The sequence below is a fragment of the Perissodus microlepis genome, chromosome 1, assembly GCF_051167445.1.
Source record: "Perissodus microlepis isolate ML-2025 ecotype Zambia chromosome 1, ASM5116744v1, whole genome shotgun sequence".
Taxonomy (NCBI): Eukaryota; Metazoa; Chordata; class Actinopteri; order Cichliformes; family Cichlidae; genus Perissodus; species Perissodus microlepis.
In genome coordinates, this window is record NC_140461.1 from 26,868,425 (window position 1) to 26,895,649 (window position 27,225).

General features: G+C 39.4%; 1 protein-coding gene across 3 annotated transcripts; it reads right to left on the reverse strand.

The window, feature by feature from the left end:
• scml2 (Scm polycomb group protein like 2) lies at positions 1–27,212 on the reverse strand. Of its 3 annotated transcripts, none has more exons than XM_084925777.1 (14): positions 27,106–27,212; positions 23,372–23,445; positions 23,033–23,101; positions 22,541–22,611; positions 20,385–20,619; positions 19,750–19,838; positions 19,213–19,456; positions 6,069–6,373; positions 5,681–5,813; positions 4,138–4,344; positions 3,215–3,388; positions 2,730–2,945; positions 2,313–2,464; positions 1–2,038 (listed from the first exon to the last, which is right to left on the reverse strand). In XM_084925777.1, exons 2-14 carry the CDS (start codon positions 23,391–23,393, stop codon positions 1,913–1,915), a joined length of 2,043 nt encoding a protein of 680 aa, XP_084781903.1. In that variant the 5' UTR covers positions 23,394–23,445; positions 27,106–27,212; the 3' UTR covers positions 1–1,912. The 3 variants fall into 3 exon arrangements, with proteins under 3 accessions (XP_084781903.1, XP_084781734.1, XP_084781817.1); XM_084925608.1 differs by having other exon boundaries at positions 2,313–2,467; XM_084925691.1 differs by having other exon boundaries at positions 2,313–2,467; positions 27,102–27,196.
• Between the last annotated feature and the right edge of the window lie 13 nt (positions 27,213–27,225).

Below are 27,225 nucleotides of genomic sequence, written 5' to 3' on the forward strand. Positions count from 1 at the left end.
TGATGTAAACAAATGTTTAATCGTGTGAATACATATCAAACATATTTAACAAACATCTTTTGTTGAACATACAGTAAAAAGTCGTGTATATATCTATATATATATATATACATATGAAATGCTGCAAAGCGAGATGACAAGGCATAGAAAATATACATGGTTGTTGTGCAGTCCCTCTATGCTTTAGCAATGAACACAAAATTCTAATGATGTAAAACATCTAAGAAGAAACAAACCTTACTAAAAACCTGAGTTTCACATTAAAGCAAGAACGGTTTCAAGTATCAACTTGTTACCACTACAGGAGAGCAACAGTGTGAAATGCAGCTACAAAAGACATGATTTGGTTCGAAAATTGTTCTGAAATGTTCAGAAAATGAGGATTTCTGCCATCAGTAACAGATAAATACTTTGAGACTTGTGAATAATTACTCAGACACAATATCTTCCCGTACGTAGTTATTTGACAGTGCACACACACACACACAGGAAAAAATAAAAAACAACAACAAAAACTGTCAGGCAGAAAGAAATGATTACACTTACGCTTGATACACTTTGTTACAGTACAAAAATCATATTTAAAAAAATCAACTTTTTAGCTCAACTTTATACAAAACAGTTTCTCCATCTTGTGCTCCACCAGGAAAGAGCACTTTTGACTTCCTGTACAGCACTCAAGCTTGACCTGCTTGCATTTCTATGCCAAAACACTTACAGCCTTCCAGTCATTGTATGTCTTGTGTGTATTTAATGGGTTTGACTGTCCAAGCATAATACAATCATATAAACACATCAGTGTTCAAGCTGAGACTAACTAGCTTGAATGTCCTGCCGCATACTGACAAACACAAATGAGAGAGAACTAACTCCTCGGTAACCGTTTCGTCTTAATCTACAGCCTGCGCTGTAAAAAATGAGAGTCATCATTTAAATAGGAAGTGTACCTGCTCTGCAAAAATGATATTGTTACCTAAAAGATTATAAATGAGGTGTTTAATGACTTCAGAAAACTGGGCTTCTCCAATATTTCCACGTTAATTTACATAAACTAACTAGGGCGCCCCTGTTGATCAGTACCCATCAATAATGCTCATGACTTCCTACATTCACTACTGGCATGCACAAAACTAAACCCGACAGTCTGTAAGAGATGCAGTCATTCAGAAGCTTTTATTGCCTTGTTAGAAATTACGCAGCGAGACGTTCACTGCCAGTACCTGAACTAACCTTCCACGTCTTTTGTGCAGAGCAGCCACCCTGAAAACCTGACCAGGGAAAGAAAAAAATAAGCCAGACAGTAAATAATAAAATAAAATAAAAACAAAACCTATAGTGTACATCCGTGTGTATCTGTAGAGGTAAGTTAATAAAGACTGACAAATTATGGCATCCAGTTATTCAAAATAAGGCAAAAAAGACATAAACATAAACACAATGACCTATGATCAGATATCTGACACTAATTACAGCTATGTAAATGTTGACTTCATGTACTAAGATTAACTTCATGTACTTTAAACAGATGTCTGTCATTTAAAGAAGACGCAGATTTCAAGTTAAAACAGTCCACTGGGGGAGTTTTACTACGATTCAGAATTGCTTAGTTTTTTTTTATCATTTTTCCTTTAAGTGTTTAGACTTCTGCTAAAAAATTTCCCCCAAATTCACAGCCGCTCAAATGCTGCTTCAAAGTGTTTTCCACAAATCCTGAAGTTCTGACGGTGAAATCCTCGGCACTTCCATTTTTCAGGTTTCTAAAAACACCTCAGAATTCACAAGACGTAAGGCTAACATGATCTCAGTGTCCTTGTTAGTAGCTACAACCGTGGCTCGTGTGGACTCCACTGCATCCTATCACTGCAGAATAATGCTTGTTTGTGTGTGTTTTGTTGACAGTGATCAACATCCTCTACTGCTTGGTCTGCTTCAGCTTCTCGATGTGATGACAGAGCTTTAGCGCAGGACCCAGCTTCAGACCCATGTACTTCATAATGACGTCACTGCGCAGCAGCATCAGTGCCTTCCCATCAATCTCCTGTAGGGATAAGAGGATGTTTTCAGCTTGGTACGTACTTCATACTTTCTCTAAAACCGTCTAATAAAAATGTTAATGACTTTAACCAGACAACTTCCTTTAGCACAGCAAAGTAACGTATTGTGTATACTACTGTAGACCACAAGAGGAAGATCAGAAGTCGTCTTCGTCCATAATGTATGTTACTTAACATTTCAGTGCATGGCTGTTTGTTGAATTAAAATAAAATGAATTTTTATAAAAAGAGTGAGGTTAATTTAAATGAAATACTCACGTGTTTCCTGAACAGTTCCACATGCGGCCCAAGAGTGTGGGGATCGGCTTCTTGGACAAACCGTATGACATCATCAACCGACCAGGAGGAAGCGCTGCTTCCGGAAGCATCTTTGTCCTGTTTCATGTGGTCTGGACCTGTTGTTGAGCTAGCTGCTGCGAAATATGAGGGCAAAAGGAAGGAAAAACAAATGAAGAATTATCAGAAAGGAAAGAAATGATCCCTGCAATAGTTTGATGTTAGGGTGAGCTGTTAACACGGCCTTGATATTTGTCTCAAAAGTTGTAAAAAAAAAAAAAAAAAATTGGGTTCACAATAAAAGTAAAAGGGGAAACAAAACCCATGAGGCGAATATTTGCCTGTGTAGTGGTTAAAGAAAAACCTGGTGTGTCTGTGACTGTGTGTAATTAATCCTACCCTCCACTCGTCTGTGTGCACACACTGGGCCAGGTTCAGTGGGGTTGGAGCTGACTCGTCGGAGAGGCGGCGGTGTCTGTGCGTGTCCGGGGTAATACGGACGCTCCCTCTTGGCTGCTCTGTAGTCTGGCGTGTTGTGAAGAGGGCGGGGGCTCGGAGTGGGATCCTTAGAGGGATCGTTGTTAGGCAGGCCGTTCTCAGCAACACACAGTGGTTCTGTTTCAATAAAGAAAGAGGAGGAGATTAAGACTTCATGAGTGCAAGAAGAAAACTGGGGGAAAAAAGCACGATGTACACAATGACACGTTGACAGACTCATTAAACAGCAGCGTGTCAAAAACTTTACACTACAACACACCACACTCCATCAAAGCTTGTAATAAATTTGAAAGCTTAAAAGCTCACAACGTTTAATCTTTCTCTTTAAAAAAAAAAAATTAAAGCTCTTCACTTTTACAGTCAGTACATGCACACATTTCCCCCACCTGACTTGGCCCTATTGTAGAAGCGAGTGTTGTTGCTGTAGGGGCTGAAAGGCTGCGAGCTGAAGAGACTGTCACTCTCCAGATGTTGGCACATGTTCTCCAGGAACCGCAGCACAGAAGAAGCACTGGAGGCAGAGGGCAGCTTCACATAGCGGATACCATGCTCTGACCGCACTGGAGGCAAAACATGACAGCTATTAGTTTGCATCTGAGTGTGCGCGCCCACACACACACACACACACACACACACACACCACACAATATGCATTCACAGCTAAAGAAAACAGCAGATGGTTTTGGGTTAGCAGCACTCTCCATTTATAAACCTGCATATTTCACCCCATCCCACACGGCACAACACCCTCCCATCCAAGCCAAGCCTGCACAAATCCACAAATTAAAACCCCTCTCCCCACCCAACCTCTCCCATAGCCTTCTCGATCCGACCCCCCGAGGGAGACTCAATCCCAGAATCCCAAACCAGGTTAGACACACATGTCACTTTTTATTACAGACACAGTGCTCACATCAGCTGCTGCCACAGGCACCATCTTTTATTCCACCTCTCTCCTGCCTCTCTCTCTCTCTCTCTCACACACACACACACACACACACACACACACACACACACACACAGTACATTCACATGTGTTTAAACCAAGTTCTCTGGGCTGTTTGCCCATCTAGGACGCACAGTGTTGGACACTCGAAAATAAAAGGCGCTGTTTTATAAGATGTGATAATGATTGTGAAAATATGCTCTTGACAATTAAATACTTAACCATCATTTTTTGTCACTTTTTGTAACAATTACAGAAAAAGGACAAAGCATTTTACTCAAATACATGTTAGATGTGTCATCAACCTTCATTGATATAGATTATTAGATATTATATTGTTCACATATTATTCCATGGATTTACCTCTAATGACTTCTCCTCCTGTATGGGACTGGCTCTGCAGAAATGACAGCAGTACAGAGGGCTGGTATGTGCAGTCGACGCAGGCCTGAACAGCCTGCTGAAGCACTGCGTTGACTGGAGCTGGACCGAAGTGGTCTGGGAGTTGCTGCACCAGTTTTCGATCAAGATGCGGCCCGTAGTCACCGTGCTTGTTCACATAGACGCACACTGAGATGGCACAAATACAGGAACATTTGCAAAGAACACAAAAGAATTAGACTTTAAAAAAAAAAAAAAAACAGATAGCAGAATACAAATTTTAATTGGAGTTTGATCGAGGCTGTTGGAGTTACTAAAACTTAAATCGACAATTTATATATAGACTTTAATTTAAAACAGATACATTCGTTTACACTCCGTAGCACATTATGATTGGCATGTTTTGCACTCTCTCATGTACACAATCCTTGATTTAGTCATTTGTAGGAACCCATTTGAGTATTCTTGGTTAAAGCTCTACACATACAAACTGCAGACAGACATGCCCCAAAGCTGCTTTAGCATTGCATTAGTTGAAGGCTCAAGGGCATTGTAATCCTGAAAAGTGAACCACTGATTCACTCTGTTTTTTCCAAGAATTTCTCTGTATTTGGTTGGATTTTCCTTCCCTTAGTTCCATAGTCCCCTTGACTCATTTGCTAAGAATGACCCTTCTTAGCATGCTGAAGCATGCTTCCTCTGAAGGGATGGTAACCAGACTAACCAGGTGATGAGTAATGGCTATGATTTGTAGAAACAGAGAAGAGGTTTTTGGCACAACTTCATAATATTCAATGTGCATGGTGAAGGAGCATAAAGTCTGAAGTGGTTCTGTTGTATAAAGAACAACGTGACTACCTTCATAAGGGCCAAAAAATTTTTCCATTGGTGGCTCATCAGAGAATACTCTCCCTCTTACTTACATCTTCCTCTTCTTTGTTATGTCCTTTTAGTGCCATTTGGTCCAATTTAAAAAAAAGCACGAGAATAGATAATTCATGCTACAATCCATCAAAACCCCAACATACTCTAATCTCTGTAAACAGAGTAAATGTAATCAGTTCTGCTCATTTCAAGCTTCTTCCATTTTGCAATTGAGACCATTATCCTCCTAAAAACACCCAAAGTTTCAGACATGGTTAATGTCTCCAACACTGATCCATGCCTCATCCCAATTTTATCGCAAACCAAACTCAATGGCTAGAGCAATACACAGAGTGGTGACTTAAGCTCTGTAAAAATGTAATACATGTCTGATCATACAGTTCAGTTAGTCATAGGCGATCCATTTTTAGACAAAATGAAATGATAACTAACCATTTGTAAACATTTCTGAAACATGCTTTAACCTTGTAATTTTGGGTTTCTGTTAGAAGTATGATAGGGAAAGAAAAACAATCACAATTTCATCTAATTCGTGTTAACGTCTACAAAAATAAAGCACACAAAATCATTTGATCAACTTTCAAATAAATATTTAGTATTGAGGCATTAAAATCTGTTTTGGTTTGTTTGTTTTTTTTACCTGTGCAAACTACATTTGTGCTGTTGTTAAGGTTGTTGTTGTCCGCTGAGACGTGGCTGATACTCAATCTGGTCTCTGGAGGTGGAGCTGTAACTGATGACGCCCCCAGGGACTGTACCACCCGAGGCTTCTTCTGAACCAAAAAACAAACAAAGCCTTTCTCAGTAAATCTCAGTAACCTACAAAGGCTGTTAGATAATCTCTTTTAACTCTTCTTCACATGGATGGCACTGCATACAGTGGCTTTTAAAGTAAGGACATTTTACCTTTATACTTTCTTTTTTTTTTTTTAACAGTAATCAACTTTTGACTATTTTCTCTTTCTCTAAACCATTTCTGACATGGCAGAGTCACTGGCCAAGAGACTGTGGCTCTGGTGACATCTCACCTTGTTCTTAGGCTTAGGTCCTCTCTTCTTGTGTGGTCTGGGGGCCAGCTGAGTCTCAGTGCTAGTTCTGGCCGGGCTTTGTGACGCTCCATTTACCGCTGCTGCTGCTGCAGCTTCTGCCGCTGCTTTCAATAAAGCGATAGTCTGGGATTTGGGACGACGACCGCGGACTCCCTTGCGTACAGGGAGGGGAGGCAAGGGGTTGGGCAGTCGGTACGAGGTCTGCATGGAGGAGGAGTTAAAAGACGAGCGACGTGTAGATGAGGTGGAAGAAACAGGGACAAGCAGGGCACCAGGGAGGGTAACTAGAATAAAAGAGGATATGGAGAGACAGAATAAGTACATGGAAAAGATCTGAGAGATATAAGAAATCAAGATACTTCTCATTACTAAAAAGATGACATTCTAAAAGCTATTGGGCTCAATTAGCTGCATCTCTTTCAGTTAACTTTTAACCCCCGTAAAGCCTGAAACATGAAATAATTACTAGAATATTCTAACTTTTTAAAATTGTGTTTATTGAACCTTCTGACCTTTGAAAAAAATGAAGTGAAATATTAATCAGCATATGTGACTTTTTGTGCACATTTTTGTGCAATTCATTGCTTACAGTAGTTCATGTCTCTTATTGGATGCGTCAGGTTTTTTAAGGGGAAAGAAAAAAAATCACACTGTGATGAGGTGTCAAAAACTCATGTGTGAGATGAGCTCCGTTTGGAATTACAAGGTTAACAAAGTCATCTTTATTCAGATTACTTATGAAAAAAGGAAAAGCATCAAATAAGAAGCTAGAACCAGCAGATTTACGGATTTTGTTTGTTGCTTAATTAAAATGATTATTTAATTATCAAAATATTTGCAGATTGGCTTTTATTCAGCTGGCCAGCTAATTATTCAATAACTGATGGTGCTTTACACACAGCAGCGCCCTAATCGTATTTACTCTCCACCCATACAGAGGCTTTAAATTAAGACGTGCAGAGAATCCACTTTGCTGTAGGTCGTTGAGCCAAAGCGTGGAAAGCAAAAGTTAAAAGAAACACAAAAGCCGCGGGAAATGAATAACTGAGTCCTGCAGAGGAGATTTGTTTTGATTTTTCAGAGTCCCCTGGGATTGACAGGTCCTTTGTCTTCGGCTCCTCCCCATTCTGAAATCAAAGTCAAAAGTCACAAGTCCCCAGAGAACCGCTTTGAGTTTCCATTTTCATTTCAGTTTCACTTTTCAAACAAACAGAGAATTGTATGATTCTTTGTTATTTTGTGAGTTGGGACCATAATGTTTTGGCTACTTTCTCAAAAAAAGAAAAAAACAAACAAAAATAACAAACGCAACGATACATCCAACCTATATCTGAAATATTAACCTTAGGGGAAAAATAATTAGCAAAGAATACTATATTAATAAAAATAAGACATATATAAATATACAGTTGTAATGTTTAAGGTTTTCAATGGCATTTCTTATTACTTAAGGATGTTGTCAGATGTTGTGTAAACTGTAAAAACTAGTCACTGACATCAGTATTGTGAAATGTTAGTACAGCACACAGGCTGACATCCAGCAGTGTGGGATAAGCTGGGGTCACGTATACGTGCTTCCCCAGAACAGAGACTCATGATCTGTCCTTCATCCCTTATGTCAAAATAAAAGACTCCACCTCCTCCAACCCAAAACAAATTAAAAAGAAATGTTGAAAAACAATCTTAACAACTCACATGCAATTTCCAACTTAAAACGCTTTATTTGAATATACCTGAAGGAAATAACAGGTACTTTAAATTCCAATCAGCAGGTGTTAAAATAGTAATAAAGTGACAAGGAAGTGAGAGGAAAGGTAACAGCCCCTGGTACACAAAAATATGACTATGCGGTGGCACCAGCAGCCCTTTTTCATTTTTCATTAGCCTCAGCATGACACTGTGATAAAATCATATAATTATCAGAGTAAATGTGTGAAAGAAATGTAGCCAGATGACAGAAAAAGAAAGAAAGAAAGAAAGAAAGAAAGAAAGAAAGAAAGAAAGAACATCTCCTATTTCAATACAAATGTATAGCTTAGTGAGAGCAGGGGCTTGAGAGTGCATGTTAAAGCTCTCAAGGGGCGAAAGCTTTCATTAGAGCCCTTGACTGAAGCAATATGGAGCGACTATGGAAGGTCTACGGTATTCTCTGAGGGGCCAGTCTGGGCGCCCTGAAAGCTGCTTAATTGGGAAATGACTGAAAGTGGGCATAGAAGAGAGCAGTGTCTTATTTCAGGGGGCGAAGGCTCACTTGCTCACCAGGAGCGGTCACACAAAGCGAGCTCAGAGAGCGGCGGCGATACCAACCTGCACGCACAGCAGTACGCTCATTCACACTGAACTCAGAGTATAAACCCTACAAAGGCAGATCAAAATATCTTTGCAGGGTACCAGTCAGTATCAGCGGGTTTAATTCACCGTAGGGAATCTCGGTTGGGGCTCTTCTCTGATCTTTCCCCGCTGCAAAAAAACATAATCCGGTCACATATGTGACAGCTACCAACGCCACACGTAACATTTCCACACTAGTGATTAATGTCATATCCTAACACATACTGGTTTTGTTGTCACATTAAAAAAATGATTGAGTTTTTAAAAAAAAATAAAAATCTGCTTATGAAGTACTTTCATTTAATGCTGTCACTGTAGCAGTATCGCATCATATTGGCTGTCTCAGCCTGTTCCAGCTGCACAGTGAAGCTATATGTTTACACTGAGCAAAGCTAACCCGATACCCTCACACTGAAGGTCATTTCACACCCTGTGGATTTGAAGTTTCACTGCACAGACTTAATGATGCTTCAAATTTAGGAGGCTGCATGCAAAAAAGGCTTAAACAGTAACTGCTGTATGTCCACATGTGAAGACGATTCAGTGCTGTGCTGGGAAGCTGTGGGTCCCTGCCTTTATTCGGATTTAACTTTGACTCAAGCAACTCACGTAAAATCAGGAAGGAGTCAACAGATTACGATAATTAGCCCAAGTTATTCACCTAGCCCCAAAATCTCCCAGCTCACAAGCCCAACCCACAAAACTCAGACGACTCAATGAGCCAAACTACAAACACTACAGGACACCACCAGAGGTCAGAGCTGTTTGGGTGATCCACACAATATTAGGCACGTGATCTTGAGGCTAATCTGTGCTGTTAATGCATCACAAATAAACAATCTATCAGATGTGTCTGTAACAAAGCACTGTTCCTAGATCCAGCAATCACATTACAGCCACTAATCGCACATAATCACATCTCCTGCATTACACCAGTTCTTTAAATATCTGCATAGCAATTAAAAAAAAATCAGTGTACCTTTCCATGTGCAATCAAAATGCCTTTATCTGGGTTTGTGTACATTTTGTAAGTGTATAGATTTGTATATTTTCTCAAATTCGTTCCAAAAAGAGACAAGAAGATTTTCATAATATAGTTCCCTATTTAGTGGTCTCATAGTGGGCATGTGCAAGGGTAAAATTATACTGTTAGTTGAGTTTTACACCTTAGCCAGTGATGCAAAGCAACACAAAGAAGTAGTGTCACGGGTTAAATATGTAAAATAGCACTTTTTTCATTTGTTTTAATAAGTAATGTGTATGAATACATTAAAAAACCTGGGACTGGTAAAAGTCTGGTCATTCTAAGGTGACAAATCTTAATGAGACAAGGAAAAAACTTTTTTTAATTTGTTGTTTTGGGTTTTTTTGTTTTGTTTCTGTATCATATGAAAATCAGTAAATAATAAATACATTAAAAGGCAGGGGCAAAAAAAGCTAAAAGGGCTAAAAGGGATTTAAAAATAAGACCAATAATAATTTTTGGTTAAAAAACAAAGGCAAAACATCAATTTCAACAAACAGAAACAATAACAACAAGCAAAAATAAATAATTCCAAGTTTTCCAAAAAAAAAAACAAGCAACAATTCTTTTTAAAATGTCTGAGCAACACATGACTAGCACGTATACAGTGTAACCAAACCGAGCCATATGGTACTGATCATGACTATATAAGTCCAGCTCGACCCACTGACCTGTGTAAGAAACCGCCTGAGGAAACACGCGTGTTTGGCGAGAGTGGGTGTGTGTGCGTTCGTGCACGCATGAGAACGGCATCACGGAGCGAGAAGTGTGTCTGCTGTCTGGGGGGTGGGGGAAGGGGCCCCACAGAGTTCCCTCTCATCTAATTACACCACAGACACACACACACACACTTACATGTAGAGCACCCTCAAAGCAAACAGTCCATTCACACACGCACACACACACTTACAGGCTGTTCCTTTGAGTGAATTTATTGCAGTGTAAAACTCATCGGCTGCAGATTTAACTGTGATACTGTGTGTAGAAAGCAGAAGGGGAAGTTGGGTGTGTGTGTGTGTGTGTGTGTGTGTGTATAGTCCCAGAGTCTTTGTCCACACACACACACAAAGTCTTCATCTTCAAAACACACAATATAAAACAATAAAATGAACTGACTGCATGATTACAAAAGTCAAAGACAAGTGCACATATAACAGATCTGATGTGCACTAATCGTTCCCAGAGCCTTCTGCAAACGAAATCCTGATGCCTCGCACACAGAAAGACATGATCAAAAACACATGGAGCTCTAAACTTAATTACAGCCAACAATACTGTTAAATCCTCAGACTCTTAGTCAGTCTGTCTGGCAGCAGTCACTGGTCTCTAACAATGAATGTGAATGAATGCAAAAAGACTCAAAAAGTCATCAAGCTAAACAAAGAAAGCAGCTTGAACCCCTCACACCAAACAAGTCCTCTACACTTGTGAAACAACTTTTCTGTGAAATGTAGGATCACTTTTCACTTCCTTTTTTTTTTTTAGCTTTCGATACAGCAACACCATAAAGGGAATCGGGAGTTTTCTAGTAAACTACACAATCATTTCAATTATATTAACAAGAAATTATATGAACGCACTTCTACTACCACTACTTCCTGTTTTGAGGAAATTCATGATTGTGTCCAGCATTGTTAATTTGTTAGATTCTCAGACATGTTTCAGTTAGAAAACAGCAGATTTGTGAAACACAGTGAAGCACAGCCCACTCAGAAACATGTTACTGCTCCAAAATCAGACAGCAGATCACTATGTGTGTGAAAATGCAGCTCACATCAACCTCACAAGAAGTTTTTCTTTCATTTGCACAAGCGCAAAAAGAATATTAACTTGATAAACAAAGGCGACTCACCAGGAAATCCTCGGCAGGGAAACGATGAGCTTCACTTCTGCAGTTGTGGCTTTCGTAGTAGTAGCAGTATTAGTAATACTGGAAGTTAAGGCAGCCGCTAGCCGATAGTAACAGTAGTGTGTATAACAATACTAGTGAGTGAGAACAGTTGCTTCCTGGTTCTCTCTTTGAAGCAACTCTTTATTCTTTCAGCCTGTTGTTGATTTCTGTCCCAGCCTGTTATTTCCTCTTCATAACTTTCTCTGATATCCTGTCTTCATCTGTACTTTGTTGTCTATTTTTTGCGCCTCTATCAGCTGCTTTCTCAGTTTGCCTCCGTGCGTCTTTCCTCTCTCCGTCTCTCTAGCTTTCTCCCGGCAGAAGCCCACAACAAAGCCCACGCTGCTCCTGCTTTTGCCATTGGTCAAAGCCGCTGCAAAGCTTCCCTCCCAATGAATGAGCAGGCGGGGTGAGGGGTGAGGGAGGGGTGGTAAGATTTGCATAGGGGTTTTGGGAGGAGTAAAGAAAAGGAGGGAGGGAAGGAAGAGTGGGTGTGTGGAGGGAACTGAGTTGAGCCCTTTATTAGTGTTATCTGTAGGCTATATCGACAGTCTACATCAGTCACCTGCTTCTAAGCAAGCCTCTCGGGGAGGGGGGAGATGAGGGAGGGGACAGGGGTTAATGGTGGGGCTGCGGGAGCGGATGGGGGATGGGAAAGTAGGGGTTGTAGGGGGGGAAGAGAGGTTAACCTGGATCAGAAGAGTCCTGATTGAGACGGGTGAAAAGGGGCAAACTCTTGGAGTTGGCGCACACACAAGCAAGCTCACACTCAACATAGAAACACACACACACTGTCGCAACCAAGGAGCACCCACACCCCCCACCAGTGTAACCCTAGCCTATTCAGACATTCCCTGATGAAAGATGGCCAGGTCCAGCATCAGGAAGCAGTGGCATAGCCGGATAGCACCCTCACTCTGGAACAATGCGGAACAGAGCAGCCAGAGGAAGCCAGCATGGGAAAAGTCCCTTCAGAGACAACTTAATCTGTTTCTAAAGGGAAAAAAGGAGTGCTGATGTTGCAGATTCAAGAAAAAAATATTTTCTTAACTCTACAGCACTAATAGACCTATGTTCATTTGATAACATCATTGTTTTTTTATGTCTGCTTTTGCAAGAATGCTTTATTTCCTTTGCACTGATTGCTATTGAATGTCTAAGTCAAATATCTTCCTGCTTGTGTGCCCATTAAGTATACTGCAGGTATAAAGTGAGACTTAGAAATAATTAAAGACGTGTAAATCCTGTGCATAAGAATCTAAGATGACGAGAAGTATTAATTTGCCTCAAAACAAACAAAAGATGACTGCCGTGTGTCAACGTGTGCTAACATGGCGACGAGCTCTACCCTTCATGCATTATTCAGAGAGAAGAGACAAATAAACTAACACAAAGACGCATCACACAAAAAGTTAAAAAAAAAAAAAACAGGCATAATGACAAATACTTACAGTACAAAAAGGAAAATAATTACACCCAATCTTGGCGTCCCCTGTAGCTTCTTTCAAAAGTATGTAGCAGGGTCGCAACAGGAGAATTTTGATGAAAGCTAATGAGAATTTTTAAACGTAATAGTAATTACAGAGTCTCTCACTCCTGTTCGCACATGCACAGATAATTATCAGCTCATTAACACCTCAACCAAGCCCTACTTATTCACTTATTCGCATCCAAACATGGTAGCTGTCTAGTGGTTTACATTATTCTTTTTTCTCCCCCTCTTCAGAGTGCACACAAAGGGAAAAAAACCTCACGCACACACAGACTTGGAGATAGTTTCACAAAGAAAGGCTGTGACTCTGGTTTTGATCACGCTAAAAACAGATGTTCAAAGCAGACGTTTTCTCTCTAAATACCTTTTTTTGTTGTTTTTTAGTTTTTGTTCTTAACTTCTGTTTTCATTCATTTTTCTAGCATATCCTGTTCTATTTTAGTCGCTGGTTTAGATTGTTTGTGTGGGCTTGTTAGTGTCACTGTTTGCGTAGCAGCGTTTTACCATAAAAAAAGCAGCACTAATTCACTACAAACCGTGAGTAAATCAGGAGCACTGTTAAATCACTCAGCTGTATTCATTTCAGATGGAAAAAAGAAAAAGTCATCTGGAAGAATTCAGGAGTTACAATGACATTTCACTGGAAGAATGCACAAAGTCTGCAGATGAGGCTTTCTCTGTCCTTCTGTTAACCCGTCTGTCACACTCAAAATTGCTTCCAAATGAAATAACTAACAATGGCCTCATTGCTGTAAAACTGAAGGGGACTGCTGCATGTTCACTCACTTGCTTAAACACACTAAACCACATAATAAAAAGCCAGGTTTTGTCAGTTCGGAGGGGGGGGGGGGGTCCACTTTTTTGTCACTTTCTGCAACTTGTCAGAGTTCATATAAATCAAGACGATTGCACACTGGCTGTTTAAATTCAGTTCAATTCAATTCAATTAGCATCACTGTCAATGCCACAAGAACGACGAGACAGCGCAGCATCTCCATAAATTACAGCAGCAGTTAGGTGTGATATTCACACCTAAGAGTTCACGTTATAGTTTCCAGTTTTCTGAAGGTCTTTTTAAGTCTTTGGACATTGGCCGCTTTTCACTCATTTTCCATCTAGTCCTTCTACCTGACCATTTTCACATTTATGTTTCTTTTGCCATTGTTTAGTCACTTAATACTAACCAGTGAATCATTCAAGCACCTAACTCTAACCTAACCAGTTTATGTTATGTGTTTTTCTACACATAACATAAAACGTAATCTAATTTAACAAGTTTTCTGTTATGTGTAGACATAAGACAGGTGTGTTGTGGTTATTGTAGGTACTTTGTTACTAGCAGGCTTTTATTTAAAAAAAAAAACCCAAACATTTCTTTGGTTGAATTAATGAAAAATGCCAAAGATAACACAGTTTGACAGGAATAAAATAGCATTTTTGGGCCATCAAAGTGATTCCCGAAGAAATTTTGACTGAACATGTTGCATATCTAAGCATGGTGTGCAGTGTGTCCCTAAACAAATTGAGGAAACTGTTCAATTATAGGACAAAAGAAGATGTGGTAGGCCTAACAACTACCTACAGCAGATAAACAATATTTGAAAGTCATGTCATTAAGACATAGGAAACAATCCAGCAAAGACTTCTGGCCCTTCAGTTGATCCGTCCAGAAATGGTCTCAAGAGTGGCTGCCAAAGAAACCGTTATTAAAGAAAGGAAACAGGGAGAAAACAATGAGGTATCCAAATTACACAAGAACTGGATGGAAAATCATCGGCAGCAGATCTGAAATTTGATGGTAATTCCATGGTTCTACCATGGTGTGGCTCTGTATTTCAGCCTGTGGTATTGGGAAGCTTAACAAAATTGACAGAATTACGCACACAGCCAAGCACCACCAGATTCTGATCCACCACTCAATACCATCTGGAAAGCATCTGATTGGCAAAAGCAGCTGGCATCCAAGAGCATCAAAGGTCTGGAAATCTCCTTCAAGAAACCTGGAGAACTATTCCTGAAGACTAAGAAATGACAAGCTTGCCTAAGAGAGTTGAACAATAAAGGTGATCATACCAAATATTGAATTTCAAGCAGAAATAGAATTGTACAGACTTTGCCTCATATACTGTATTTTCATTAACGTCTACACACATTTCAATAAATTGCTGTGCCCATTTCACACTTTTGTAGCAAACTATGAAGAAATGAGGGGGTGGCTTTCCCCAGAAATAAAGACTGTGGAAAACTCACATGGAGAACGTTACGTAACAATGCCATTTCTCACCTTTAGTGATTAATATTATGCCAGCTTGAGTGTAATTCACAGAGCTACAGTGGGATTTAATATCTTTTTAGTGGACAGAAACACAAACAAGCTGCAAACGTCCCTGCCCCAGGACTGCAAACATGCTCTGACATGGCACATAACTGTTGTCATCCATCAGTTATGTGGACGACCCACAAAAAGACAAATAAGAAAAAGACACACACATGCACACACCTCCCTATTAATCAAGATTCTTGCTTTATTCAGTACCACAAGCTTCTTCAAACAGGGAACACCAACAATTGGCTAAAGGCGAGGAAACTGCTAGATGGGAGCTGATGACCTTAACAGCAAACATGGGGAGGATTGATATTTATTACACCTGCTAAACTTTGTTTAGAAACCCCAGTTTCAGAGTCAACAGACTACCTCAAGAGCCATTCGTCAACGTGATTTTGATGGATGGCAAGTGTCTAAATAGCAGCCAAAGAAACTAAACAGCTGAACTCTGAGCATTTTGCACTGGATAAAATCACATGGAAACATGCTAGGTAACTGCTGAGTGTAATTAGCACGTAATGCACGCTGATCGATAGTTAATAGCTCAGTGCTGCCCTCACACTAATAATAGGAACGGAAGCTCGAATTCCCACAGACTCACACTAGGACTGTTTTGCCCCACATGCCTCCACAGAAAAACGACACAGTACTTAAAGAAGCAGCACAGTGTTTTTCTGTCTTTAGATGTTTCACACAAGCACGCGCATTTGACAGATCTTCACATAGTTGGCGAAGCATTTATAAATATTTAAAGTATTTTAACAGATGAATTTCTTGCCAAACTTTCCACATCATTAGACCAGTCTGAAACTTTGGTCTATGCCTCTGACTATCTCGTGGCCATGTCTACTTTGCAAAAATGTCACAGGGACTTACAGTACTGGATTAAATGCAAATACGTTTAATATATAGTAATAAGTAATGTTTTCAGATTTAATCAAACAAGCTTTCTAAGCAGCTCCCAGCAATTGAAAAAGCATTTTTTTAATAAGAATAAAGACTACACAAGTACTGAAAACTCATTAACAATAAAAATTTAAAAAAGCTACAAATCCACAAGATAGATCTTTAGTTTAAGTGGACGATTAAAGACACATATTTATTCAAACAAAATTATGTTTTGATAAAGATCTTCAACATTAATGATCTTTATGTTGTCATCTCCTGTGATATTTTTCCTCTCCAGTGCCCAGAGACATAAGCTCAATTTTCTCCACATACGCTGCACTAACGTTTAAGGCATTAGGTCTCATTGTACATACTTAATTCAGTAAAACAGGACAAATAAGTTCCCCCACATACAAAACGTTTCAGAGGATTATAAACTGAAATGTGTTCTTTCCGAGCGTACGTGACCAAAACTGTATCTCCGTGGAAAAAATCAATGATTGCCGTTTTGCTCTAGCTGCCACACAACTTTGTCACGTCTTCAAAAGGGCAAGAAGGAGGAAAGAGCAGACCGAGCTACCGCACATTAAAACAGCCTGCAGTTATGGAAAGCAGCGCTAATGTATGATAAAAAGATCAGAAACTGGAATCTGCTTAAGCTGAGTCTTCAGAGAACTCTGTAGACTCTGTGTGGAGGTCAGAGCGGTGGGTCATAACCCCGCCAACCGAGCCAAGTCAACACACACAAAGAACAAATACAACTGAAGCCTTGACATTCCTAAACTGGTTAGCTTTATAGATTTTTTGCACTTTTGTTAAACAACCTTGACTACGGACCAAGACAGTCCATTGTCTGAAAAGCTTCTGCTGCTGCATAAACTATATTGATTACATTCTTATATTTATTTATTACAGTTTAATACATTATTTCCAACTCCTGCTGCTTGGAGCTGACTAAAATAATTATTGTGAAATGGTTCTGCAAGCACCCCCTGCTATATGATTTCAGACAAAAAAAAACATCTTGAAATATTTGACCTGTTATAAAAACTAAATAAGTAACACTTAAGAAAAGGGAGCAGTGATTATGACATCTTTTACTGGTAATAACATCATCATGATAGTGATACTTAATCCGAGTATTTACATTTTCACATTACACATTACACTTTAACTACAACTTAAATCACACCATATGAGGCTAAAGCTTCACCTCAACTGGCTCCTTAAAACTCATAATAGCTGATTAATAATGAATTAACTTAAACCATTTTGCTCATAATGCTTGTGTAAAGTTACTAGATTAGGAATTATAAATATCGGACTGTTTTAAATGAGGTTTTGTTGTTTGTTTTTGTGAAGTATCTGAATATCCTTATCATTATATAAAACACTGTAACATCCTTAATGTAAATAATCAACCCACTGAAGGGAGAAGTTTTTTTTTTGTGATTGTTCTTAACTTCTGCTTTCAGTCATTGTGCTTCTCATATCCTGTCCTGTTTTAGTCACTGTTTCCGACTGTTTGCGTTGGTTCATTTGTCTGTGTTTATTTTACTGTTAGCCTCACTGTTTTACCATAAAAGCCTAACCGGGGGCAACATCTACAAACTTGTGGCTACAAATCCTACGTAGCCTACATAGCACAGGTCCATTTATTTTCTTGCTGCTTATCCGACCAGGAGTGCAGCGGGACTGCAGTCTATCCATGCTGACACTGGACAAAAGGCATAATTCATAATTCCCTTATATGGTTTGCAACATTTGAGCATTTGAGAGAATAAATAATAAGACACACACACAGAAATGTATATTAGCTGTAATACAATCAACACAAAATGCATCTATTCCTCACAGAGCTGAAGCTGACGGACCAGCTCACTCTAAACGTTCACACCACAACAAATTGAGTAACTGAATAAACGCAGTTAATTTCACTTAATCAAGTAAACGACTCATTTGCAAACTTAGCACCTTCACAGTTTGCCACAGATGATTTTTTATTCAAGATAATCCTGTTTGCGTCCCTCTGCACGTCTATGTAAATGCAGGGTACAGTTCCTGTTGTACACAGTGAATCTGTTACTAACCAATAAATAAAATGTTAGCAGAAATATAAAGAGAATATGACGCTAATCTGACTGAAAGAGTTTCAAGTGTTTTCTGATGCAAAGTAAAAACTGAAGCTCTGACAGAAAAATAAGGCACTCCTATTTTAAGACAAAGCCTGTCTGTCTTTAAAATGGCGAGAGCGAGACTCGCGCTTCTTCTCTCTATTTAAGCGAAGTAAAAACCTCAAGCCTATTTAAAGAGAAGTGAAAGCACACAACAACTAGGTCAATACTTTGGTTTTTACAACCATGTTTCACGCACACAGTTATCTCTGCCACTCTGATCTCAATGTAATGCCACAGCTCCGACACACGTCAGCATTTATGCTCTGCTGCTCTCTAGAGGCCAAAATGTGTAGTGCCCGAGATCTGACCAAGATTACCAACCAGGAATAAATAATAGAAGGCTTGGTAATTAATTCCGTAAATTTGAGCCAAACTTCTCACATAGGAACCTTCTGTTCCATGATAACATGAATCCCATTGCTAAGATAAAATTACTGAACACAACAAACCTCTGCCTGCGTTTGTTTTTGTTTTGTTTTTTAATTTCACAAAAAATATATATATTGTAAGTAGACTGTGAGACTGTTCAAAACATCTGGAAATTGTCCATCTGAGGACCATTCACAGAGAACCAATTTATGGTGGGAAGCCAGAGGACACAAAGACACTGAAAGCTTCAGCGATCCAGTGGCTTTGAAACCAGGCCCTTCTCGCTGTGAACTGTTAGCATCTCCACATCCAGGTATAAACCGTGCACACCTCTGCCTAAGCTCCTGAGATTATGGTATCAATTTCAAAATCCTACGTAGCCTTGTTCTAAAGTTATCGCATTCACAAGATTTTCAGGAAACTCAACCTCTGACCTTGAGGTCGAGGTCGCTGGCATTCAAACTTGTCAGAGGATTTAGTAGATATACTTATGGTATCAGTTTGAATATCCCATGTCACCTCATTCTCAAGTTATTTATTTTAACTGTTTATTCACATAAACAGATTTTTTAAAAAGCCCTAAAAATGCATGAGAAAAAAACATATGAACCAAAGCAGCACTCACAGAAGTTTCCGGGTGGCTGCAGGTTGTGTTTCGTCAGGGCACACCAGCCGACAGGGAAGATGTCTCTGGAGTCGAAGGGGCACCAGTAGTCAAAGGCGCCTCGCCAGCCGTCGAACATGACAAAAATCTCCTGACCTCTGACCTCACCCACTGTGGCGGGACAAATCAGGTAAGGGTTCTTCCTGTCCACTGCCTCTAGCTTCATCCCAGGCTGAAAGTAGTTTTTGGCAGGGCTGGCAGGTTCCTAAAGAAACACGTAAATATACATGCAAATAAAATGAATCCTGCAAATCTAATGGAGCTTTATTTTAATGGCAGATAAACTGTGCAGAAGGTGAAAGTGAACCACGGAGCCCACATACAGAGTAAGATTTCATTGTGTGATTAAAATGGACAAAATTAACTTAGTAAAGGCCGTGCTGTTGTTTGAACATATAAAAAAAATCCCTAAAAAACTGTTTACTATTACAAATTTCTATCCAGTTTTTAAACATTATTTTCACTAAACATAGCTGCCCTCTTATTTTTTGTTATTACCTTCTTAAAAGCCGAGGCTGGGGCCATCTCTGCACCGCTGAGCGTCCGTAAGAGGAACATGGGCCAGGAGGAGGCATTCATCCTGAAACCTGTACACAAGGCCAAAACAATTCAGTTTAACCTGATTGTTAATGCTGCAAATTACTGACCAGGACTTCTTTATGTTCACACTGGATTTCTACATGGTTCTTCCACAAATATGATGAAGTACCTTTAAGTGCAGGATATTTTTATTCTGTTTATTTTAGAATAGGACTCAATGTCACCAAACTGCACTTAAAGACGAAAACATTTTTAAGGAACACTTGTGCTTTTCCTACTATTACAAGTCAAAACACACATACAACATAACATACACCCTTTTCCAACATACAGTCACTGGGAGAGTTCAATTAGGCAAATTAAGTACAAAATTATTTTGTGTATGCTCTAAAACCAAATAATACCGATCATAATGTTATGTTTTCAATGCATTATGTACATGCTTATCATATTTTGTTAAATATATTTGAGTATGTTTTTAGTTTCTAGGAACTGTAATCATTCAGATATTTCAATTTACAAACAAATACTGAACGTTACATGGAAGTCTTAATAATCCAAATTGTTCCCGGTAACAGCAGGAAGGCACCCACCGAGCGGCGGCTGCAGCATGTCTCCGTTCCTCTCGCAGGTTCCTATTGGCTGGATGTCCAACGAGTCGACCAGCCGCCAGAAATCGTTGGTGTTGTCGCTACCATCCAGACGCAGGCGTAGCCGAGTGCCCATCATCCCCATCACTGTTGCGATGCACACCGAGTTAGAGTTGCGAGGGTCCCGTGCTTCAAGTTTCATACCTGCCTTGAAGTCGTTGGAGGGGGGGACTCTGGACTGCAGAGGGATACCAACAGACCTTCAGTCATCGCTCCTTGTTCGAGGGGCCGATACAATGATAGACGTTAGAGTAGTGTGTACACTCAGCTTCAAATGCAGAACGTGAAAGATGAGTCTGCTAATATTCCTCGAATAACAACTACAAGAAAAACAGTTGTTAGTAACTGTCTTAGTTTTTTGTGACTTTCGCAGCCTGTGGTATTTAGCCCATCTGATTATATTTGACGCGGTGCCCGAGAACCACTTTATGTCGTTCAGTATACAGTACTGTGCAAAAGTCTTGAGCCACTTCCATTTCTTTTATTTTTCCTGGAAAACAGGAAAGAGGTGCAGCAATTTTTTTGAAACATGTGCACACACACAAATGGAAACACAGTATATAAGACAAAAACTGAGCTTTTACAATTCTACCAAGCTGGAAAGTTAATAATTGGTATGACCACCTTTATTCTTCAGTACAGCCTGAACTCACTCAGGCAGCTTGTCATTTCTTTAAGTCGTCTTCAGGAATAGTTGTCCGGGTTTCTTGAAAGCTCTTCGTTGGATGTTGGCTGCCTTTTGTTCTGTTCTCTGGAAAAGGCAATCCATGACTGATGACTGAAACACTCATTGTTGTACCTCTCTGCTGAACTCGTCTGTACATGCTGTAAATGAGACCTCTTGCCACTGATTTTCAGTCCACTTCATGAGTAGTTTGGCATACCTTCTCCCTGTTTCCCTATATTAAGAATGGCTTAAGAGCCATTGGATCATCTGAAGGCTCAAGTCCATCTCTCAGGCTCTGTGTCAGGTCCAGAATACAAAGAAATGAGGGGCAGAGGGCTCAGGAACAATCCTGTTGCACAAATCCAGGTGATATGGATTGTGTGTTGCATGTAGATTGTGACGTTGCTGCTGCTGCCACAGCGCTCTTTGATATTAATGCATGTATGTTTGTAACTGCAATGTCTTTTTAATTATGGATGTATTTACTGACAGCTGAGGAAAAACACACAGAAAACTTAAAAAAGGATAACAAATGTTACAAACTGAGGAAATATTTAAGGTAAAAAGCCAGAATTAACTATTACGGTTCTCATTACAAATTGTGCTCATATGTTTGGGAGCCAGTCAAGGTTTTTCTTACAGTTATGTCTGGAAGGTTACTTTCAAGATGTAATACTTTACCAGTTTTTCATTTTTCTCAGAATTTTACTTATTAGATTTTGATAACTTTTTATTATTTTTCTAACAATTTAAACTGATGACATAAAGCTGAAAAATTCTTAAACCAGTGGGGTAAAGCTCATAAAAATGGGAGTTGTGTGTCATGCGTACGGCACCTTAACATTACATTTCGAACAATTCTATACTTTTAACTTTGTGGGAACAGTCTGGAGAAGGCCCTTTTCTTTTCCAGCATGACAGAGCCCCATTTGCACAAACAAAGGCCTTTAAAGGCATCGGTTGAAGTTTGGTGTGGAAGAACTTGAATGACCCTGACCTTAACCGCATCAAACACTTTTGGGATGAACTAGAACAGCCAGGCCCTTTTACCAAACATCAGTGTCTGACCTCAAAAATGCTCTTTTGGATGAATGGCACAAAGTTCCCACAAAACACTCCAAAATCTTGTAGAAAGCCAGAAGAGTGGAAACTCTGCAAATAGGGACCAACTCCATATTAATGCCTATGCTTACTTCACAACACTGTGGATCATTGCATATGAAACAAACTCCACTCACAACAACCGTGTTGACTGAAATGTTTCTTGTAAACAAATACTATATGTTGTTTTTTTTTTTAAATAAACCAATCAGGAAGTCCCTCTTTTGTCTGAAATCATCACACAAAGTTTTTGTGCCAGGAAAGAAGCAATATGCTGAAAAGGGAAATTAATGATATGGCATCTTAAAAAAGCTTCTTAATGATCAAGTACCTGTTTGAAGCAAGAGGGCGACGCTGCAGTGGAGGACGTTTCTCTCAGATATTCTTCCCAGCTGAACGGTTCTGGCACAGAGGACGGAAACAAAACGCAGATCACTCAGATACAGAACGGGTCAAAGAAGTGTAAAAAAATCACGTGTTAAAATAAAACCAATCAACAAAAAAACCCTTGTAATAACACTAAGGCTAATTTAAGTGAAAGGAAAAGAAGACATCCCCACTTTATATTTATAAAAGCAAAGTAAAGCTTAGTCTGTGCAGGATGTCAGAAATACACAAAAGAACGTGAGTAATACTGTTAGAAAAGCAGGGGTGCTTTTGTTAACCTACCCCGGAAACTTACTAAAAAAAGACATAATGAGTTACTAACTGTGGAAGTGGTGACACTGCAGTGGCTGGATTAATAAAAAAAAAGGTTTCAATTAGACTGATAATGAGAGGGTTAACAAAGAGGAGTGACAAGGCAGAGATCTGCACAGCTAACCATTAGACTTGTCGAGAGCAGAGCCCGCTGTGATGCTGCTCCGTCTCTCCTTCTTCTCCTCCTTTTGATCTGAAATCAAAGCGGTGATTGAACGGCTCATCAGAATTATGGAGCTTCTGATATACAGACTTTAATTACTGTGAGAATGAAGGCATTGTAACAGTTCTCAAACTACCTCAAACATACCAAACATAAAAGACTCCAAATCGTGTCTTTGTTAAAAAAACAAAAGAAAGAAAAAACAAAAGAAAATCAGCGAGGATTTTGATCGTTTTGGGATGTACCTTCTAGTTTGGGCGTTTTGGATCAAATTGGCACAAAGGCACTGTGCAGGCTTACCTCTGTGTGGCGTTCGGCCCATGATGACTGTGCTTCTTCGGGTCAAGTCAGGCAGGCAGCTACCCAAACAGATGCTAGAAATAACACAGTCAAAAGAGTTCATCTCAGTAGAGATCAAATGTAACCACTTAATAGCACAAGCAATTTCCGTTGAGGGTTTTCATGTAACATAAACTTATACTTACGACAACATTAGAAATTTGATTATTTCAGATAATTAAATGGAAAATACTCTGTACTAAGCCCACATAACAACATTAACAGATTATAAACTTATTTTAAAAATGTGTCCACTTTTTTTTCCACTTAGAAAGCTGACGTTCCTCTAGTTTCCAGAATATATACGCATCCATGTTGGAGAATTTACTTTGGAATACTACTGCAGCTTTATAAAGCACTAAATAGTTTAGAGCTAAATTACATTTCAGATCTGCTGCTACATTATTAAAAGTCCAGATCTCTCAGATTGTCTGGAACATGTCTGCTTGCTGTCCACAAGATTAAAACTATACACCGCAAGGCAACATTCAGTTTCTATGAATTACAAACTGGAGGGAAAAAAAGCTTTTTTTTATTACATTTTCTGTCCGTGTAGTAGTCCACTCTAATGTGTAATTTCCTGTTTAGTCTGTTTTATTTTATCTTGCACTCTGTTTCGTCTAAATCTTGTTGAAATGTCTTTTTAAGTCGTCTTTCGCCATTTCTGTCATCTGTAAAGTACACCCATTTACCTTGTTGTTTAAAATTGCTTCGCAAATAAGCCTGCTTGACCTTTTTCAAAAATGCTGTGATATTTTGCTCACTCTCAACAAATCTCAGGGAAAAAGACCAAAAATGAAAAATGACTCTATCCAACTGTGTAGCCAAAGCCTACTAACTTACTCCTGTTATTGTGAATTACCTACAAGCATAGTGAGCCGTGCTTTTGCACCAGGCGGCCGTTTGTAACCATTACTTTGAGTCAAGTGCTTCTACAACCAATTGAATCCAAACATGGCTAAAAATAGTACCTACCAAACATAGCGTCCACACTTGTTTGAGTGCCACTTGTGGCACAACACAGACAAGTTAGGGAAGTACTGACAGAGCTGGATTAACATGTTTTAGTCATTTTATAGGATGAAAATCAGCCATTTCTCAAAGCCCTCTGTGTTATTTTTCTAATTGTGACCTATAATTTACCTAAACTTTCCACATTTAAATTTCAGGGGTCGTAGAGGATGCGCAAGAGCTGTTCATTGTGCAAAACAAACAATGAACTTCAAGCAGAGGCAAAGAGGTAACTAAAACATGTCCAACAAATGCTCACTACCACTCATTTTAACTAGTTCAATTCCATGTGAACTCATCTGCTAGCAGCTTTTCAACCATTATTACTCCTTTTTCAAGAAAATCAAACTGCTACCACACTGCTTAAGCTCCGAATCTGGTCCAAAACCGAGGATCAATTTTAAGAAAAACGTCAGCGCAGTGCCACTCCATGCAAATTCTGTACATAGCTACAGCTCAAACTGAAGAGAAGAAAAAAGAATAATCCACAGCACACAAAAGAGACAAAAATACAAATTAAATCCACAAATCCAAAGGTTAAGATGTCTTCAGAAGCCTCACAATGTCTCCTTTCTTTGTGCTTCAAAGTTTTAGCATCTGCAATGTATTGTGGCCGACCCTCCCTCTGAAACCCCCCTCTCTCTAACCCCCCTGTGCAATGATTCCCACTGAGTCAGAAGAAGCCATAAAGATTCCAAGCTGCCATAAAAAGCCATTAAGACGTGTGGAAGTGGGACGTCTGCTGGTAGACATGAAAAGGATTCCAGCTCCAGACCGGTTCAGTGTTTGCATTGGTTTGTCCGCCTTCCTCAAGAGGGTCAGACAAAACTGCCCCGCAGACCAGGAAGCACTTAATTTTTACAATCTCCATTTCCACTCATGCAGCCACTGATCTGGGATTAGTGCGACGTTCACAAAACGGAACAGTGAGAAGACGTGAAAAAGCCGTAACTCTCACTCAACAGGAGCTGTCAAAGTGTTTGTCACTGATTTTATTTTTATTTTTTTATAAGGCACACATGTTTAAATTTTAAAAAAAAAATCTTTCTTATACTACAAACTGATTTTGACTGTGTTATGTTCACTGGTTACTAAATTATTAGGATTTCCAGTTGTGGAAGAAAGCTAGTAAAGCAATAACAGAGGAACACAGAAAGTTTGTTTTGTTTCTTGATCAAAGATAAAGGCGGCCAATAAAACAAATCTCAGTCATCTTCCCCCAAAAGCTTTTTCTGACTCTTAATTAAGAGTCAAAGACACCTTGTTTATTTCTATTAATAATTAATCTAACTTCTTTTTTTATTATTAATATTTTTGTTGTTCTTTTTAGTTTGGGAGTGAAAATGTGGAAAAAATGCTAAAAACAAACAAATAAACAAAAAGTTTAAAACCAAAGAGTAATGTGGCGTAAAGGTTTGGGTTCTTATTATTATTTTACTTTTATTTTTTAAATAAAATTTAAAGCATCACAAAAGATAAAGAAGAGAAATAAACGTGAGCGCAAAAACATAGTGGATTACAGTGCAGTACAGTAACGCTGCACGTTCTTAACTGTAAACTGAGCACCTCCTAGTTTTGAATGGTTTTCATTATTTCAGTTTTAACTGCATTTCAGAGACAAACAGAAAAAAATACAGTGAGAAATTATTTATCTGATGAAGAATGAAGACGGTTGCTCCACGCAACCGACTCTCAACGACCAAATGGGGGAAGGTGACTTGCTGATTATTAGATAACATAATAACACCTTTACTCAACTGTTGAATAATAACTTGGTTTTGTTTTTTTTTAGTATGAGGGATGTTTATTTACGCTACATCACTGTCTTCGCTTTTTTTTTTTTCTTCAATAAAATGTTACAAGAGTGAGACGAGCTTCCAAAACCGGGTTTGATACCACGCTCTCGGCCTGGCCTGGTGTTTCCTCTGTGAGGCAGGACAGTTGGGAGACAGGACGGTGAAGGGATCACATTACTGCTGCTGGGAGGCTGAGGGGTGTGTGAGCCGCTGCAGGGCGTCACCTCGCGATCATAACTTGGGATATCCTTTCAGACCCCATAACTTTAACAGCAAAATATTTCTTTTCTTCTTTTTTTTTCCAAGTCAAACTGTTTTCGCAGCACCAGCATTAAAGATGAGTCGCATAAAAGCTTTGAAATGGAACAGCATGCAGGTTTAGAGGAAACAATAAATAAAAAAATAAACGTGCATTGCTCTTTTTTTAAATTTGCAGCCTGTGAGGAGGGAGGAAGTTAAATAAGCTGAAGGTAGAAATTTAAATGTGAAGAAAAGTCTGTGACGCATTTTCATTTGGGTTATGGTCACATTTAGTGGGCGGGACAGTGCTCCTCACACGGGCTAAACACTGCTAACGATACACTGTATCCACGGCGGTGTTACTACAAGGCTGCAGGATCGCGCTAAACGGGTGTTTTTCTTTTCCTCCTCAGTTGCAGAGCAATCCTCTGCATTAGTCCAGTAAACAGAAAGCAAAGGGAAAGCTGCAGAGTTCTATGTAGCTACTGTAGGCAGCACCGAGCTGCCCGTCTGCACAGACTACAGTATAAACACGCTCAGCTCTCCGACACTGCGTGCGCTAATAGTAGGAAAGCTGAGCGCTTTTGACCGCAGCACGGAAAACAAAACAACACACGAGACTAATAAAGAGGGATGAGCCGTACCAACCGTGTCAACTGGGTATTTTGATGCGAGACTCCTCACTTTCTATCAGATGCAAGCCGCCATATTCGCTGCAGCTTCGCGCATGTCCACCGCGCAGTGCTGTAATTCATTTTTTCTTTTTTT